General features: G+C 50.5%; 1 protein-coding gene across 2 annotated transcripts in view; it reads left to right on the forward strand.

Annotated features, from left to right (window-relative positions):
* LOC142292038 (glycoprotein-N-acetylgalactosamine 3-beta-galactosyltransferase 1-like) overlaps nucleotides 1-18,821 on the forward strand; it is a 194,558-nt gene that overhangs the window by 145,151 nt on the left and 30,586 nt on the right. For both annotated transcript variants that reach the window (XM_075337098.1, XM_075337097.1), the window contains one exon: nucleotides 12,515-13,176. In XM_075337098.1, coding sequence (XP_075193213.1) covers nucleotides 12,515-13,176 — 662 coding nt within the window. The remainder of the gene's footprint in view (nucleotides 1-12,514; nucleotides 13,177-18,821) is intronic.

The raw sequence follows: 18,821 nt of genomic DNA on the forward strand, positions 1-18,821 counted from the left end.
AGCCTCTCCCCGACCTAGAGTCCGTGAACCCCAACGTGCCATCGGTCCCGGACCGGTGATTAGGCTCAGGCTGCTGACCGTCCTCCAAGACAGGTCCCAGGCACCTAGCCTCAATACTTATACCACAAGTTACAAATAAAGGGAGGAACCCAAATAACAAGAAACCATAAAGAAAAAAGTTCCTATTTAAAATTACCAAATTTTATTAGTCATTTACTATAAAAACTGTCAGTGCAGTCATACAGAACAGCCACTTAAAAGTGGCTGGGCGGGTGAGAGGGACAAGTGCGCCAGATGTCGATATTAAAGATGTTATTGGGTATATAGGAGGGGATTGGCTAATCCTAGCCCTATGAATTTCCCCTACCTACCAGCGGAGTGTAAACACCCTAACACTCGGTGCCCCCGCTCCTCGGCGGCTGTCCCTTACTGTCCCTCCAAATCCACAAAACCACCATCACCATATAGTGTACGTGCAAAAAAGTGCAGGTCAAAAAACAATAAACAATAATTGTCAGGATAACTACTCTATAGAGTCAGTAAATGTCAAATTACAGTAGTTCCCTTAAGGATAAACAGACAATACTTCTATCCTGGAGGATACGTCAATACAAATATAGTGTGAGACTCATGTGGGATTAGTGGATGAGGGCAGGTATATCTCACCCCGGTATCGGTCCTATGTGACTTAGCCTGGTCAGGATCACCTGGCTACTAATGGATTAATGGGATGTGAAGGACGGAGGTAAAAGGAATCTGGGAAGTTGGGGGAGGGTCTCCATCTGGGCAACACAGTAAGCCTGTCTTTGTAGGAGACACTCGTAAGTTGGAGCAATGCTTGATGTCTGTATGGTTTAGCTGGAAGGGAGAAGCCCTCCAGTTGGTAGTTAGGATATCATCCTGTATAGTTAGCGCCGGACAGGCAAGGATTTATTTTGTTGGTGTTTTTTTTCTTTTGTTTATGCTTCACTGCAATAAACCTGACCAAGCGTCAGTTACCTTGAATTCGGCTGTCTGCCTGAGGTGAATACGTGCCCTTTGAACCCAGCAAAGGCGATCCCGGAGCGTGTTATCACATTGTGGTGGAGAACGCGGGCAGCACGTTAAAGCGCATCATAATGGATGACGTGGTGAAAGCGCTGGTACAATCCGCAGCTGTGCAGCAAGAAGCTAATCGCTTGATGTCGGCACAGTTGAAGGAACTGGTGGAAACGACTGGTAGAGACCGCCAACTTTTGCAGCAGGTGGCGCAGCGTTTGGCGACTGTACCTGAGGGTAATGCGGAGGCTGACCAGAGGGTGATTCATGTGAGTCGGTGCTGGCAGAAATTAACCACAGAGGACGATGTGGAAGCTTACCTGACCACGTTTGAACAGACGGCGGAGCAGGAAAAGTGGCTAAAGGAGCGATGGGCCGGCTTGCTTGCCCCGTTTTTGGCAGGTGAGGCCCAAAAGGCCTACTTTGATCTCGAGCCTGAAGCAGCGCATGACTTTGATAAACTAAAAGCCGAGATCCTTGCCCGGCTGGGAGTGATGACGGCCGTGCGAGCACAGAGAGTTCACAAATGGACTTATCAGCCCGATAAACCACCACGGTCACAGATGTTCGACCTTATTCACTTGACCAAGAAATGGCTACAGCCCGAGGTTTTGACAGCGCCAGAGATGATCCAAAGAATTGTCCTCGAGAAGTACCTAAGAGCTCTACCGCCATCTCTGAGAAAGTGGGTAAGCCATGGAAACCCCACGACAGTGGATCAGCTAGTGGATCTAGTGGAGCGTTATTCCTTGGCAGAAGGACTTATGGACGATGCTACACATCCTTGCTCTTCCCCTTCTCGACGAGGATCTGGTAAGACTGTTCCAGGGTCATGGGGAGGAGGAAAATATCCTAAGGCAGTGGAGGAGGAAAACAGGACTGCTGGCCCTGTGAGGGCTAAGGTGCCAAACTATGGTCTTAGCAAGGGGCCCGTGAGGTGTTTCCACTGCCAGGAGGTGGTCCACATTGCTGCGAACTGCCCACTAACTACAGAACCGATGCAGTGCGATGTCACGGACTTTGAAAAACGCAGGGCTATGGTTGCACGGGTAGTGTGTGTTGCTGCATGTCAAGGCGATATAAAAAAACACCTGTGTGAAGTGTCCATTGATGGCAATACTGTTGTTGCGCTGTTGGACTCGGGGAGTGTGGTGACTCTGGTAAAGACCAGTCTGGTAACAGTCCTGATGGGACCGTCAGATACATTTTCTGTGACATGTGTACATGGAGACACCTGCTCGTACCTCACAACGGTCTCCTGCATTACTACGCCCTATGGGTCTGTGCATCATCAGGTGGGACTAGTCCCAGAGTTATTACATGATGTCATTTTGGGCAGGGATTTTCCCCACTTTTGGCAGTTGTGGGAGAACCAATTAGTACCCCAGGGTAGCCGCACGGATGATCATTCTCCCACATCTTGTGTGGGCCCGGAGCCACTAGAGGATGCCCCACAAGAGGGTTCAGAGGAGGAATCCGCTGAAAACAACCCCCAGTTCCCCTTTTCAGTTCTGGCGGGTGATTCCGATGAACCCGGGGCAGAGGCGGACACGGGTGGCTGTCCCCCTTCCTCTTGGCTGAATTCGGAAGTCCAGAAAGATGACTTCCAAAGTGAGCAAATGAGAGATCCTACCCTTTCTCAGGCTATAAAAAATGTTAAAATGATAAACGGGGTGCAGGTGGATGCAGGTACTAGGCTGTCTTACCCCTACATGGCACTGGAGAATTACTTTCTCTATCACATAGAGAAGAAGGGGGATGACACAGTACAACAATTGGTTGTGCCGAGAGCCTACAGGCGGAGAGTGCTGGACCTGGCACATGGACACGTGATGGGGAGACACCTGGGGGTCCAGAAAACTACCGAAAGGATATTACACTGTTTTGTTTGGCCAGGCATGCATCACGATATTCGCACCTATTGTGAGTCTTGTCCCGACTGCCAATTGTCTACACCTAGGCCCCGTTTCTGTAGCCCCTTAGTACCTCTGCCTATCATCGAGATCCCATTTGAGAGAATTGGGATGGATTTAGTTGGACCCCCCCCCAAGTCTGCACGAGGACACCAGCACATCCTTGTCATCTTGGATTATGCCACTCGTTACCCCGAGGCCATCCCTTTGCGTAACACGGCCACCAAGACCATTGCCAAGGAGCTGGTCCATGTGTTTAGTCGGGTTGGTGTCCCAAAACAAATACTCACAGACCAAGGAACCCCCTTTATGTCCAAAGTAATGAAAGAACTCTGCAGACTGTTACAAATAGCACAGTTACGCACCTCCGTGTATCACCCTCAAACGGACGGACTGGTCGAACGGTTTAACAAAACTTTGAAACAGATGCTCCGTAAGGCGATAGACAAGGACGGGAAGAACTGGGACTACTTACTCCCGTATTTGCTTTTTGCCATCCGGGAGGTGCCCCAGTCTTCAACCGGGTTCTCTCCTTTCGAGCTTCTGTACGCCCGACGTCCCCGTGGACTGTTAGATGTCGCTAAAGAAACCTGGGAGGGACAGGTCACCCCGTTGAAAAGCGTAATAGACCATGTAACCCAAATGCAGGACCGTATTGCGGCTGTGATGCCCATCGTTAAAGAGCATATGATACAGGCTCGAGGAGCACAGAAAAGGATTTATGATAGGGGGGCCAAGATCCGTACTTTTGCACCCGGAGATAGGGTGTTGATCCTGGTCCCCACGGCAGAAAGCAAATTTTTGGCAAAGTGGCAAGGCCCCTTTGAAATTATGGAACGGGTGGGTGAGGTAAACTACAAAGTGTACCAGGCTGGTAAAAGGAAGCCTGAACAGATTTATCACGTGAATCTGATAAAACCCTGGAAGGACCGTCCAGCTCTGTCAGCAGGTCTGGCCCTTCCGGTCTGCAAGCAGACCATACCGGAGGTCGGGACTGCGGAGACTCTGTCGGAGCGGCAAAAGACAGATGTCAAGCAGTTTGTAATCAACAATCACGAGTTTTTCTCGGAAAAGCCCGGGCAGACCACTCTCATTAAACATGACATCGTAACAGAGCCTGGGGTAACAGTTCAGGTAAAGCCCTACCGAATACCGGAGGCTCGGCGGGAAGCTGTCTCCCGAGAAGTGAAGACAATGTTAGAGTTAGGTGTAATCGAGGAATCGCATAGTGCCTGGTCGAGTCCGATTGTGTTAATACCGAAACCAGACGGCTCCATTCGATTCTGCAATGACTTCAGAAGATTAAATGCGGTCTCCAAATTTGATGCATACCCTATGCCACGGGTCGATGAATTAATAGATCGGCTTGGAAAAGCCCGGTATATCATGACCCTAGACTTAACGAAGGGCTATTGGCAGATCCCGCTAACAGAGGAAAGAGAAAAGAGAAAACTGAGTTTTCTACACTGGAAGGTTTATACCAGTATGTGTATATGCCGTTTGGACTACACGGGGCACCGGCAACCTTTCAAAGGTTGATGGACCGAGTCCTGAGGCCCCATAGGCAGTATGCTTCTGCGTATTTGGATGACATAGTCATATACAGCCTGGACTGGGAGACGCACCTCCAGAAACTACAGGCCGTGATTGAGGACCTGCGGGAGGCGGGTCTAACAGCAAACCCCAAGAAATGTCATATCGGGCTGGAAGAAGCCCGGTATTTGGGATACGTAATTGGGAGGGGAATTGTTAAACCCCAGATTGACAAGATACAGGCCATTCAGAACTGGCCGCAACCAGTCAACAAGAAGCAGGTGAGAGCTTTTTTGGGAATAGCCGGCTACTACCGACGGTTCATTCCCAATTTTGCGGCTACCGCTGTTCCCCTGACGGATCTTACCAAAGGGAAAGACTCTGTCATGATCAAATGGAATTCGGCAGCCGAAGAAACCTTCCATAACTTAAAACTAGCTCTTTGCTCTCAACCTGTGCTAATGACTCCTGACTTCCGCAGCGAGTTCGTGGTCCAAACGGACGCTTCTGATGCCGGTATAGGTGCTGTATTGTCACAACTGAAGGATGGAGAGGAACATCCGTTCCTTTATCTTAGTCGGAAACTTAATAAGCATGAACGCAACTATGCCATAGTGGAAAAAGAATGCTTAGCCATTAAGTGGGCTCTAGAGTCCCTTAAATATTACTTGATTGGAAGGAAGTTCCGGCTGATCACTGACCATGCCCCTCTCAAGTGGATGCACTTGAATAGGGAACGGAATGGCCGAGTGACCCGGTGGTTCCTTGCACTTCAGGCCTACCGTTTTAAAGTGGAGCACCGCCCGGGGGTGCGGATGGGGAATGCTGATGCCCTGTCTCGTGTGCACTGTTTTGTGGGTGCCGTTGCTCAGCTGCAGTGGTCCCCTATTCCAGTATTATGAGATGAGTTATTGAGTGGAGCAGGCAGGGATGCCTATGTGCTTATTGTCCCTATAGGACGAGCAATGGTTAATTTTGTGGCGAGTTAATGATATCGCACTTTCTTTATTTCCTTATTGCTTGAATAGCCTGATCAGACTCTTCAGTCCCGTGATTTGTCAATCAAATTACCCTCCCATTACACGTGACCTTCTGGTTGCTGTGAGGGGGCTTTTTACAAGTGGAATGCAGTGTGCGTTCCACACTCCGTAACTTCCGGTGTGACGTCTGAGGCCTGGAAGCGCAGCAAGGCCTTGTGGGGAACATTGACTTCCTGTATGACGTCAGATGGAACTCACACCGGAAGTGACCGCCGGTGAAATGGCGCAGCGGTTTAAAGAAAAACGAACGGTAAGCCTCCTGGGGCGGGGTAACATGGCACTGACCGAGCTGATTAAAGTGAAGGTGGCGTATGGCATGATGAGGCATTACTCCTGACACCACTAATGAGACAGGACCCAGATTTGTGTGGTCCGTAGTGGCGCTACCAGGCACAGCTGCAACCGGATCTCCATTTTGGTATCGGTTCTATAGATTGAACATCTCCTGATGAACCCCCAGACACCCTGAGGGAGAAACGCGTTGAGATGACAAGCAATATGATAAGTACTCTAATCAGATAGAGATGATAAGTACTATAACCTGAGATGGGTGTGCAGGTGCTGAAGCACTTTTGTGACTATATTTATATTGACGTATCCTCCAGGATAGAAGTATTGTCTGTTTATCCTTAAGGGAACTACTGTAATTTGACATTTACTGACCCTATAGAGTAGTTACCCTGACAATTATTGTTTATTGTTTTTTGACCTGCACTTTTTGCACGTAACTATATGGTGATGGTGGTTTTGTGGATTTGGAGGGACAGTAAGGGACATCCGCCGAGGAGCGGGGGCACCGAGTGTTAGGGTGTTTATACTCCGCTGGTAGGTAGGGGAAATTCATGGGACTAGGATTAGCCAATCCCCTCCTATATACCCAATAACATCTTTAATATCGACATCTGGCGCACTTGTCCCTCTCACCCGCCCAACCACTTTTAAGTGGCTATTCTGTATGACTGCACTGACAGTTTTTATAGTAAATGACTAATAAAATTTGGTAATTTTAAATAGGACCTTTTTTCTTTATGGTTTCTTGTTACCTAGCCTCAATACCCTGCGACCGGGGGTCCGACTCCTCTAGGTCCAGACCACCGTCTGCGACCTAGTCTGCTCCTTCCCCTGGGAGCTCCTGTGACGCCCTGGGCAAGCCAGGGGTCACAGGTCATCACACCACCACACCCTACATCCCAGTTAGGAACACCAAAGCTATCAAAATCCTTGTTGCCTTCCTCCAGGGGCTGATGTTCACACCAGGGGGTGGGCCAGGCGGTTGGTCCGCCCACCGAGGAGTACACAGCTCTGGAGGCGGGAAGAACCAGCAGTTAAGCTAAGGGAGTGAAGGAGTGCACAACAGAGTCTAAGTGAAGTGAAAGTGAAGTGGTAGTGGAGCAAAGAAGAAAAGGAGCAAAAGTGAGCGTAGAAAGACCTGAAGTTAGTCCAGCTAAGTGCAGGACAGGTCAGCAAGGTCAGCAACAGCGGTGATCGTCTGGAGGGGGGACTGCTCGGAGGTTGCTGGAAGGACCGCGGACGGGTAGTGGCCCGGCGGTCTGGAGCAGTATACGAAGGACAGTCAGCACCAGGGCAGGGGCCTCTCGGACCCCGGCAAGGCTAGGAGTCGCCATAATTTGCCGAATCCGTCAGTGAAGGGGACGTCGATCCCCCAACAACCAAGTCCCGACTGAAGGCAAAAGTCCAACCATTAAGGAGGAACACCGCCACCGCCAGGGCACCAGTTCCTCAGGGCCAGCGTCTGCGGGCAAAGTAGGGCTCCTCCGGCCCATATCCATGCCGGGGAGCGGGTTACCGGTGGGAACCCATCGCTACCAACACAGAAACACTAGGTGCAGGTCAAAGGGACATTACCGTTACCTACTGGGAGAGCAAGTGCAGCCGTCCGTGGGAACCGTCTTTCCAGCCGTGTGGTTTACCGTAAAACTGTGTCAACGTCTCAAGCTGAGTACCGCAGTGCCGCAAGGCACAGCGCTGCCCCCGCGTCCCTGCGCCCACCAGGCCCTGCACCTTCCACACCATCACTGGGCCCCGGGATCACCAACCCCTACCCACGGAGGGGCAACACAACACCTGGCTGCTCCGCATCACCACTCCCGGGATCCCCATATTGAGCAGCGGTGGTGCTACAAATCACCACAACCGTGGGTGGCGTCACGGACAATAAACCATCCCCACACCCAACAACCGCCTTTCACTCACGGGCGAGGAGCGCCGCTAGAGTCCCCGGGATCCGGCCCACCGCTCGAGCCACCGAGCAGCAGCAGGCCGCAGCAGCCGCGGCAGCCGGACCCGAGCAGCAGTGGGAGAGCGTGGCGTCCCCTCCTCCGCCCGCGACAACTTGGGGTCACGAACAGGATCTTACCGCTCTGCCGTTGGGTAGAGGTGCGCCTTGTGACCGCCGGAGGTATCCGGCTGAAAATTTCCAGAAGTCACCATCTTTGGCGCGAAAAGTTCCCGCTCGAGCGTCTTCTCGAGTAGCAGAGGCGCGAAGGCCAAAACTCCGCCCCAATAGAGGAGTGGCCGGAAAGAAGCTGAGGGGGACGCGATGGCGGCTGGACGCATGTGAGGTGGCTATAAAAGCAGGGACGCCAGGACCCTGTGGCCATCTTGTTGCTAGTTCCTGGAAAGCACGACTGCCGAGATGTCCGCTCCAGCTAATAACAGCGAGACCCCCGCGCCCGGCACGGCGACGTGGTTGAGGGACCGGACCGTCCCGCTGAGTAATCGTCTGCAGGCCCATATGCAACTCCTCCTGGAGGAGTGGGAGACCGACATGGCGGATGTGGTGGCTGCTATGTGGAGACGCGAGGCAGAAGAGGATTTGGAGGAGCGGGTAAGCGACCCACGCCCCTGTATTCCTGAGGGATCGGCCATTGGAGCTGAGGGGCCCGGCCGGCTTCCGCTCATCCTGCCTCTCTCCCCGCTACCCGTGATAGCTGCTGCCGCTCCGCCATTAGGCCCGCTACCCGCCCAACCGGTAGCGATACCCTGCCCAGCCGCTCCGGCGGACTGGCCGGCTGCAGACGTCCAGGACGGCCCTGAAGTGCATCAGGGGGAACCACTAGGATCGCGGCCCCTTAACAGCATGGTGCCAGAAGTCCCGGCAGTGACTGTGCCAGACCCTGAGCCTGGAACCATGGCCTGGATGAAGGCCCGAGTGATTCAATTCCACCGGCGTCAGCAGGATCAGATCTTCCGGATGATGGAGCAGTGGACCAACGAGGTGGAGGAGCTGATTACAACTGCCCCGATGTACGGAGGGGAAATGGATGTAGCAGAGTCGACTGGTGACCCACGTCCATATGTCCTACCAGGACCGGCCGCTGCGGCTGAGGGGCCCGGCCTAGTCTCGGCCTACGCATCACCCTTGCCGTTACTTATGGGGCGCCTTAGTGTAAGCTCGCCTAATCTGCTGCTCCGTGCTACCGCGGAAGGGTCTGAAATGCTGGATGCTGGAGGCCAGGAAGCTGCGACAGCTGGCGGCAACCCGCCTGACGCAGGAACACGAGATGACGACTCCGGTCCTAGTCCCGGGTCCGCTGCTGAGGTTGAAGAGGCAAGTGAGCGTTCCCGTTATGTAGGAGACCCCGTAGTAGTCCATACCCCGCGTACCGGTGGAAATGGGTACCGGGTACCCCTGTCACAGCAGGCATGTCAGTGCATGTTTGATATGCTGGTGGCGGAGGATGGGGCCGCCTCGGCAGAAGAATCGGAGTAGGGCAGCGGAGCACCGTTGTCCAGTCCCCGTTGGGACCACCTTTGTGTTTGTTGAAAAAGTGAAATTTTAAAAAGTTGAAAATGATAAGCAAAATAATAACCGAAGTTTAACCAGATTCACAGTGATTGAACCGGCCGGAGCCGGCACCGTTGTCCCCGTGGGGACCGTTTAAAAAAGTTTAGCATGGGAACTATCCATGGACAAGCCCGTGAACTTGTAGGCAACCACAAACGTTAAGTGGCTTGTAAATATGTTGTTTTACAGTACCGTTTTCCGCATTTGCCGCCTCTGGAGAGGCAGGTTGGAGGGAGGGCCCTCAGCAGAGCAGGCTGGGGCCCAACCACCAAAGGAACCGGTGGCTACCCTCTGGAGGGGAAGGACAGATCCCGCTCGGGTAACTTGTGCTGGACTGTGGGTCAAGGGGTGCTGCCTGGGCTTTAGGGGCAGCATCAGGGCCAGGTTGCTTGGGTGGGAGAGAGCGGAAACCGTACCCGTAAAACCGTTTAGTAACGTTTAAGAAATGTGCCTCCCGTTGTGGGATGATGTTATAATAAATATGTTTACTTTTTACCTTTTTCAGAAAAATAAAACCGGTGTTGGACGGGCAGCCCGCGGACGGTCTCCATTTTGCTAAGGGGGAATGTGATGCCCTGGGCAAGCCAGGGGTCACAGGTCATCACACCACCACACCCTACATCCCAGTTAGGAACAAAGCTATCAAAATCCTTGTTGCCTTCCTCCAGGGGCTGATGTTCACCCCAGGGGGTGGGCCAGGTGGTTGGCTCCGCCCACCGAGGAGTACACAGCTCTGGAGGCGGGAAGAACCAGCAGTTAAGCTAGGGGAGTGAAGGAGTACACAACAGAGTCTAAGTGAAGTGAAAGTGAAGTGGTAGTGGAGCAAAGAAGAAAAGGAGCAAAAGTGAGCGTAGAAAGACCTGAAGTTAGTCCAGCTAAGTGCAGGACAGGTCAGCAAGGTCAGCAACAGCAGTGATCATCTGGAGGGGGACTGCTCGGAGGTTGCTGGAAGGACCGCGGACGGGTAGTGGCCCGGCGGTCTGGAGCAGTATACGAAGGACAGTCAGCACCAGGGCAGGGGCCTCTCGGACCCCGGCAAGGCTAGGAGTCGCCATAATTTGCCGAATCCGTCAGTGAAGGGGACGTCGATCCCCCAACAACCAAGTCCCGACTGAAGGCAAAAGTCCAACCATTAAGGAGGAACACCGCCACCGCCAGGGCACCAGTTCCTCAGGGCCAGCGTCTGCGGGCAAAGTAGGGCTCCTCCGGCCCATATCCATGCCGGGGAGCGGGTTACCGGTGGGAACCCATCGCTACCAACACAGAAACACTAGGTGCAGGTCAAAGGGACATTACCGTTACCTACTGGGAGAGCAAGTGCAGCCGTCCGTGGGAACCGTCTTTCCAGCCGTGTGGTTTACCGTAAAACTGTGTCAACATCTCAAGCTGAGTGAGTACCACAGTGCCGCAAGGCACAGCGCTGCCCCCGCGTCCCTGCGCCCACCAGGCCCTGCACCTTCCACACCATCACTGGGCCCCGAGATCACCAACCCCTACCCACGGAGGGGCAACACAACACCTGGCTGCTCCGCATCACCACTCCCGGGATCCCCATATTGAGCAGCAGTGGTGCTACAAATCACCACAACCGTGGGTGGCGTCACGGACAATAAACCATCCCCACACCCAACAACCCCCTTTCAATCACGGGCGAGGAGCGCCGCTAGAGTCCTCGGGATCCGGCCCACCGCTCGAGCCACCGAGCAGCAGCAGGCCGCAGCAGCCGCGGCAGCCGGACTCGAGCAGCAGTGGGAGAGCGCGGCGTCCCTTCCTCCGCCCGCGACACTCCCAACTCCCAGCTCCCTCCGAGCTCCTCAGAGCTCGAGAGCTACTACTCACTGACTTGTCACCTCCCACCTCCCTGCCTGACCCCTAGGTGGGCAGCCCTATTCCAACTTAAGCTGCTCACTGGTGTGCCTGACAGGTGTGGTGTGAGGTGTAACTAGGATTTGTAAATTCTGGTGGAGGCAGTACTACAAGATGGGGACACAGAACCATGGGGGTTTGAGTCCTGCACGGGGAGAGAAAGATTGTGCAGAACCCTGTGACGACCTGACTAGTCCAGGGCGTCACACCTTGCATCATAATGGTTGATCTGTGGAGGAACCTCTTGAGATTGTTTCCCTAATTTTTGAATAAGTCTGTATCTGTAAATACTTGGGCTGAATTGCACCTCACATTTCCTTTATTTGTGTGTGCTTCATTGTTTGAAGAATATTGCAGTTTAGAACATGCTGAATTCACAAAAAGTAAAGGACATGTTATAGCATAGGGTGAAGTGTATTAGTTAAAAAGTTCCATTAAAGGGAATCTGTCACCACATTTGACCTATGTAACTTATTAATATGGTCATACAGGTTATAGAATGCTGAAAAAAGTCCTACCTGTATGTCTCATATCAGATGCCTTTTTGTGGATAAATCATTTTTTATCACTTTATATAAGTGAACTCTTCCAGGCTATGGAGCGGATGCTGCCCAGAAGATAACTCCGACTCCAGAAAGTATTTTAAATAAAGGGGGCATTACCAGTGTGAGACAAGTAACTTACACAGAACAGGAGAAATGACATTTTTCCTCTTGCAAACACACTTTTTTGCAGCTCCCTGAGGTCTGCTTCATTGCAAAAATATTGCAATAGTTTCTGCCTGTGAGATGGAGGCTGAGGCTCAGAGGGACCTGCAGATATGTCAGTTATAATCACACACAGTTCTGCAGTGAAAGCAGAGAACGGCCATCACATATCACCCTGGTAATGCCCTTTTTATTTAAAATGCTCTCTGGAGGCAGAGTTATCTTCCAGGCAACATCTGCAGCATAGCCTGGAAGAGCTCATTTACATAAAGTGATAAAAGATGATTTATCCACAACAACAATTTATTTTTTTTTAACATTTTATCATGAAGCTTGTAAAATGGGGAGACAAATACAATGAAGTAATTGCCACCAAAAATTCCATGTTGATAAGCAGTTGAACTTCTGACATGTTTCCATGACCTGGCAGAAGTTACAGTATGGTGGAATTATACTTGGAGGTTTTAAGTTTGTGAGTGCCACTGATCATATATTCCAATGTGAATTCATAACATGATAAACAGGTATGTTTTGATGGAATTATTCTTGAAGTAAGATTATTAAATTAATCCATATTCCTGTTTTTTTTTATCCCTGTATCTGTTGTAGGTAGCAGAAAAGTGAGTGATGATCTTTCACACAAAATCAGAATACTTTGCTGGATCATGACCAATCCAATGAACTTAGATATCAGAACCATTCACTTAAAGCACTCCTGGACTCATCACTGTAATGTTGTTCTTTTTATGAGTTCCACCACCAATGACAGCTTCCCTACCATCGGTTTAAACACCAAGGAAGGACGGGATCAGCTTTACAGGAAGACAATTCGAGCTTTTCAATATGTCCACAAGAACTACATTGATCAAGCTGACTGGTTTTTCAAAGCAGATGATGACACTTATGTTGTGGTGGAAAACCTACGATGGCTCCTGTCAAATTATACTGCTGATCAACCAGTATATTTTGGCAAACGCTTCAAGCCATTTGCCAAGCAGGGCTACATGAGTGGTGGAGCTGGCTATGTACTTAGTAAAGAAGCTCTTAACAGATTTGTGGAAGGATTTCGTACAGGAGTCTGCCAACATACCACACCTGTGGAGGACGTAGAACTGGGTCAGTGTATGGAGAAAATGGGGGTTATAGCTGGAGACTCTAGAGACACTGAAAAAAGGGAAACTTTTCATCCATTTCCACCTAAAGACCATCTTACAAAACACTTTAATAAGAGTTTTTGGTACTGGAGCTACAGTTTATATCCCATTGTGGAGGTAAGTCCATGAAATAATTACTGCTAAATAAAACAAAAATAGGAATATGGAATTAAATATTTTATAGTGTACATGTTAATTAGATCAAAAATACCAAGATTTTCAGTCTTCACAAGGAATGTTCCATTATTTACATGAATTATATCTATACCGCTCAATGCAGGCCTATATGCAAATGCAGGCATCAAATATAGAGCAAGGGGTACCATTAGGGGTATCTCTGAGAATAGGGACTGCACATGGGGCAATCTAGTCTGAGGGTCAGCTTAGGGACCCTGATTTCCCCACTATCTCCATAGTTCCAAGTGACAAAAGGGGCTTGAGAACTAACAATGTAAGGTTTTTATGCCATTTAGGTGCAGTTTTCTTTTAGCAGGTGAAAATTTGGTGCTGAAATGTCTGCACCAGATTTAAGCACCAAATTTACACCTCCTGACAGAAAACTCTACCCAAACAGCATGAAAACCGTTTATTTGCATTTTGTTTGCAAAGAGATGCAGATTTGCAGCTGAAGTTTTTACACCATATTCCTGCACTCGATCTACATCTCCTGGCAAAAAAAACTTGCATCACTACCAAATTATACTGCAAAAAAAATGCAGTTTTCTGCCAGGAGATGCAGATCTGTAAACTCAGTGAAAGTTCATTGAGGTCATCTGAGGTCAGGTTACCTGCAATCAAAGTTGGAGGACCGTGGGAACCTCCAGATGTGACCGCAACTAACCTGAGTGACATCACCGCTCTTTACAGCTCAAGCATCCAAAGGTAAGAAATCATGGGCACTCACCGCTTGCTGCTGTGTAGAAAAAACGCTTTTATTCAAACTTCGGAGTTACATGCTGTGTTAGGGGGGGTGAGAGGGAGCGGACAGCACGTTAGACGACGGCCGTTTCGCACACCTGCGGTGCTTCCCTGCAAGCAAGCACCGCAGGTGTGCGAAACGGCCGTCGTCTAACATGCTGTCCGCTCCCTCTCACCCCCCCCCAACACAGCATGAAACTCCGAAGCTTGAATAAAAGCATTTTTTCTACACAGCAGCAAGCGGTGAGTGCCCATGATTTCTTACCTTTGGATGCTTGGATTTATTGTGGACTTTGTACATGAGCACCACGTAGGTGTGTGATTCCTGGCAGCACAAAACCTATATGCACGACCGGCAGTAATTTAAATGGTGAAACGCTTACTGTGAACCTTCTCCGACCCTTCAGAGTAGTGCCCTGTATTTTTTCTTCTTCTTGTATTTTTTACTTCTCAAAACTATACGCTCATTACAACTCAGTCTCTTGCTTTGGTGAGCACCTCCAACCCCCAGGTGCTTAGCAGACTTTTATAACGTTAAGCCATGAAAATTAAAAAAACATTTTTTTACCACAATAAAGTTGCTTTATCCCCAAATCTTTATTTTAACAAGAATAACAGGAGAAAATACACCATTTAATCTGTTGTGCACTTTTTCCTGAGTATGAAGATTAGAGATGAGCGAACCGGCCATGGTTCGGCTCGAGTTCGGTTCGTTGAACGGAGGTCCCGTTCGAGTTCAGTTCGTCGAACGTTCAACGAACCGAACTCGAACCGCATAGGAAACAATGGCAGGCATTCACAAACACATAAAAACACATAGAAAACACCCTCAAAGATGTCCAAAAGGTGACAAACAACTCACAACACAACACAAACACATGGAAAAGTGACAAGGACATATACTCATGCGAAAACAAAACAGCTGGACAAGGAAAAAGAGGAGGAGACACAGATATAGGCATGGCACGCTCTTCTAAAATCATGTAAAACACCACAAGGTGACTCCAAGCGGAGTTCTCACTTTTTTTCCAAAAATTGGGCCACACACACACCCACCCCTTCAGTGGCAGAACTTGTGCCCCAGTTGTACGATTCACAGCTAGATTTGCATCAAGCACATTCAAAAATACGCCATCCTTTTCCGTCCTCAGGATTGCACCGGGGTAGGTAGCAAAGTCTTTGCTGAACCATGACTTGTTCATCTTGGCTCCCTTTAAAAAACACAGCAAGCAAGGGTTACTCCAAGCGGAGTCTTCCTTTTTTCCAAAAATTGGGCCACACAGGCACTCACCCCTTAAGTGGCAGCACTTGTGCCCCAGTTGTACACTGCACAGCTAGATTTGCATCAAGCACAATCAAAAATACGCCATACTTAACCGTTTCCAGGATGACCCCGGGGTAGGTAGCAAAGTCTTTCCTGATCCCAGATCTCTTCATCTTGGATCATTTTTAAAAACAATGTAAGCAAGGGATACTCCAAGCGGAGTCTCCCTTTTTTCCAAAAATTGGGCCACACAGGCACTCACCCCTTCAGTGGCAGCACTTGTGCCCCAGTTGTACACTTCACAGCTAGATTTGCATCAAGCACAATCAAAAATACGCCATACTTAACCGTTTCCAGGATGACCCTGGGGTAGGTAGCAAAGTCTTTCCTGATCCCAGATCTGTTCATCTTGGATCATTTTTAAAAACAATGTAAGCAAGGGTTACTCCAAGCGGAGTCTCCCTTTTTTCCAAAAATTGGGCCACACAGGCACTCACCCCTTCAGTGGCAGCACTTGTGCCCCAGTTGTACACTTCACAGCTAGATTTGCATCAAGCACAATCAAAAATACGCCATACTTAACCGTCCCCAGGAGGACACCGGGGTAGGTAGCTAAGTCTTTGCTGAACCATGACTTGTTCATCTTGGCTCCTTTTAAAAAACACAGCAAGCAAGGGTTACTCCAAGCGGAGTCTCCCTTTTTTCCAACAATTGGGCCACACAGACACTCACCCCATCAGTGGCAGCAGTTGTGCCCCAGTTGTACACTTCACAGCTAGATTTGCATCAAGCACAATCAAAAATACGCCATACTTAACCGTTCCCAGGATGACACCGGGGTAGGTAGCTAAGTATTTCCTGATCCCAGATCTGTTTATCTTGGCTCCTTTTTAAAAACACGGCAAGCAAGGGTTACTCCAAGCGGAGTCTCCCTTTTTTCCAAAAATTGGGCCCCACACACACCCACCCATTCAGTGGCAGCAGTTGTGCCCCAGTTGTACACTTCACAGCTAGATTTGCATCAAGCACATTCAAAAATACGCCATACTTAACCGTTCCCAAGATGACCCCGGGGTAGGTAGCAAAGTCTTTCCTGATCCCAGCGCTGTGCATCTTGGATCATTTTTAAAAACAATGTAAACAAGGGTTACTCCAAGCGGAGTCTCCCTTTTTTTCCAAAAATTGGGCCACACAGACACCCCATCAGTGGCAGCAGTTTTGCCCCAGTTGTACACTTCACAGCTAGATTTGCATCAAGCACAATCAAAAATACGCCATACTTAACCGTTCCCAGGATGACACCGGGGTAGGTAGCTAAGTCTTTCCTGATCCCAGATCTGTTCATCTTGGCTCCTTTTTAAAAACACGGCAAGCAAGGGTTACTCCAAGCGGAGTCTCCCTTTTTTCCAAAAATTGGGCCCCACACACACCCACCCATTCAGTAGCAGCAGTTGTTCCCCAGTTGTACACTTCACAGCTAGATTTGCATCAAGCACATTCAAAAATACGCCATACTTAACCGTTCCCAGGATGACCCCGGGGTAGGTAGCAAAGTCTTTGCTGAACCATGACTTGTTCATCTTGGCTCCTTTTAAAAAACACAGCAAGCAAGGGTTACTCCAAGCGGAGTCTCCCTTTTTTCCAAAAATTGGGCCCCACACACACCCACCCATTCAGTGGCAGCAGTTGTGCCCCAGTTGTACACTTCACAGCTAGATTTGCATCAAGCACATTCAAAAATACGCCATACTTAACCGTCCCCAGGAGGACACCGGGGTAGGTAGCTAAGTCATTGCTGAACCATGACTTGTTCATCTTGGCTCCTTTTAAAAAACACAGCAAGCAAGGGTTACTCCAAGCGGAGTCTCCCTTTTTTCCAAAAATTGGGCCCTACACACACCCACCCATTCAGTGGCAGTGTCGCGGGTGGAGGAGGGGACGCTGCGCTCTCCCACTGCTCGGGTCCGGCTGCTGCTGCTCGGTGGTGGCTCGAGCGGTGGGCCGGATCCCGGGGACTCGAGCGGCGTTCCTTGCCCGTGAGTGAAAAAGGGGGGATTTTGATTGTGGGGGTTATGATTGTTGTCCGTGACGCCACCCACGGTTGTGGTGATTTAGGTGACACCACCGCTGCTCTGGACGGGGATCCCGGGAGCGGTGACAGGGAGCAGCTGAGTTGTTAGTTCTCGCCTCCGTGGATAGGGGGTTTTGTTGTCCCGGGGCCCGGTGATGGGGTAGGAATGGATGATGGCAGGTGGGTTGCGGGGCCTGGTGAGGTGCAGGGTCGCGGGGCAGCGCTGTGCCGCACGGCACGGTGGTACTCACTCAGCCAGAGATGATGACACAGTTCTCGGTAAAACACACGGCTGGAAAGACGGGTCCCACGGACGGCTGCTGTTGCTTTTCCACGGCAGGTTGACGGTGACTGCCTTTCCCTGCACCTAAGTACGGTAAACGGGTCCAATGGGTTCCCACCGGTAACCCGCTCCCCGGCTTGGATATGAGCCGGAGGAGCCCCTTTTGCCCGCAGGCGCTGGCCCTGAGAAACGGTTGCCTTGGCGGTGGCGGTGTCTCTCTCACTGGGTTGGACTGTTGCCTTCTGTCGGGACTTGACTGTTGGGAAACCCAGGAGGTCCCCTTCACTAACGTATTCGGCAAATTCACGGCGACTCCTAGCCTTGCCGGGGTCCGAAAAGCCCCTGCCAATGGTGCTGGCTTCTCCTCGTGTACCGGTCCGGTACCGCCGGGCCACCGCCCGTCCATGGTCCTTACGGTAAACTCCGATAGGCCACTCCTGCAGACGGTCACCACCGTCTGCCAACCTTGCTGCTACGTCCGGGCCACACACCCAGGCCAACTTCAGGCTGCTCTTTTGCCACTTTACTCCTTTCACTTCCACTGTCTAAACTGATCTCTGACCACTTCTCAACTCCTCTCCAACTAATCTGCCTGGTTTTCCCGCCTCCAGGACTGTGAACTCCTCGGTGGGCGGGACCAACCGCCTGGCCCACTTCCAGGTGTGAACATCAGCCCCTGGAAGAAGGCAACAAGTGTTTTGTGTCTGGCTTAGATGTGCCTAACCGGGGTGTAGGGTGTGGTGGTGTAATTACCTATGGCCCCTGGTTTCTCCAGGGCGCCACAGCAGCAGTTGTGCCCCAGTTGTACACTTCCCAGATAGATTTGCATCAAGCACATTCAAAAATACGCCATACTTAACCGTTCCCAGGATGACCCCGGGGTAGGTAGCTAAGTCTTTCCTGATCCCAGATCTGTTCATCTTGGCTCCTTTTTGAAAACACGGCAAGCAAGGGTTACTCCAAGCGGAGTCTCCCTTTTTTCCAAAAATTGGGCCCCACACACACCCACCCATTCAGTGGCAGCAGTTGTGCCCAGTTGTACACTTCACAGCTAGATTTGCATCAAGCACATTCAAAAATACGCCATACTTAACCGTCCCCAGGAGGACACCGGGGTAGGTAGCAAAGTCGTTCCTGATCCCAGCGCTGTGCATCTTGGATCATTTTTAAAAACATTGTAAGCAAGGGTTACTCCAAGCGGAGTCTCCCTTTTTTCCAAAAACTGT

The sequence above is a fragment of the Anomaloglossus baeobatrachus genome, chromosome 2 (assembly GCF_048569485.1).
Source record: "Anomaloglossus baeobatrachus isolate aAnoBae1 chromosome 2, aAnoBae1.hap1, whole genome shotgun sequence".
Taxonomy (NCBI): domain Eukaryota; kingdom Metazoa; phylum Chordata; class Amphibia; order Anura; family Aromobatidae; genus Anomaloglossus; species Anomaloglossus baeobatrachus.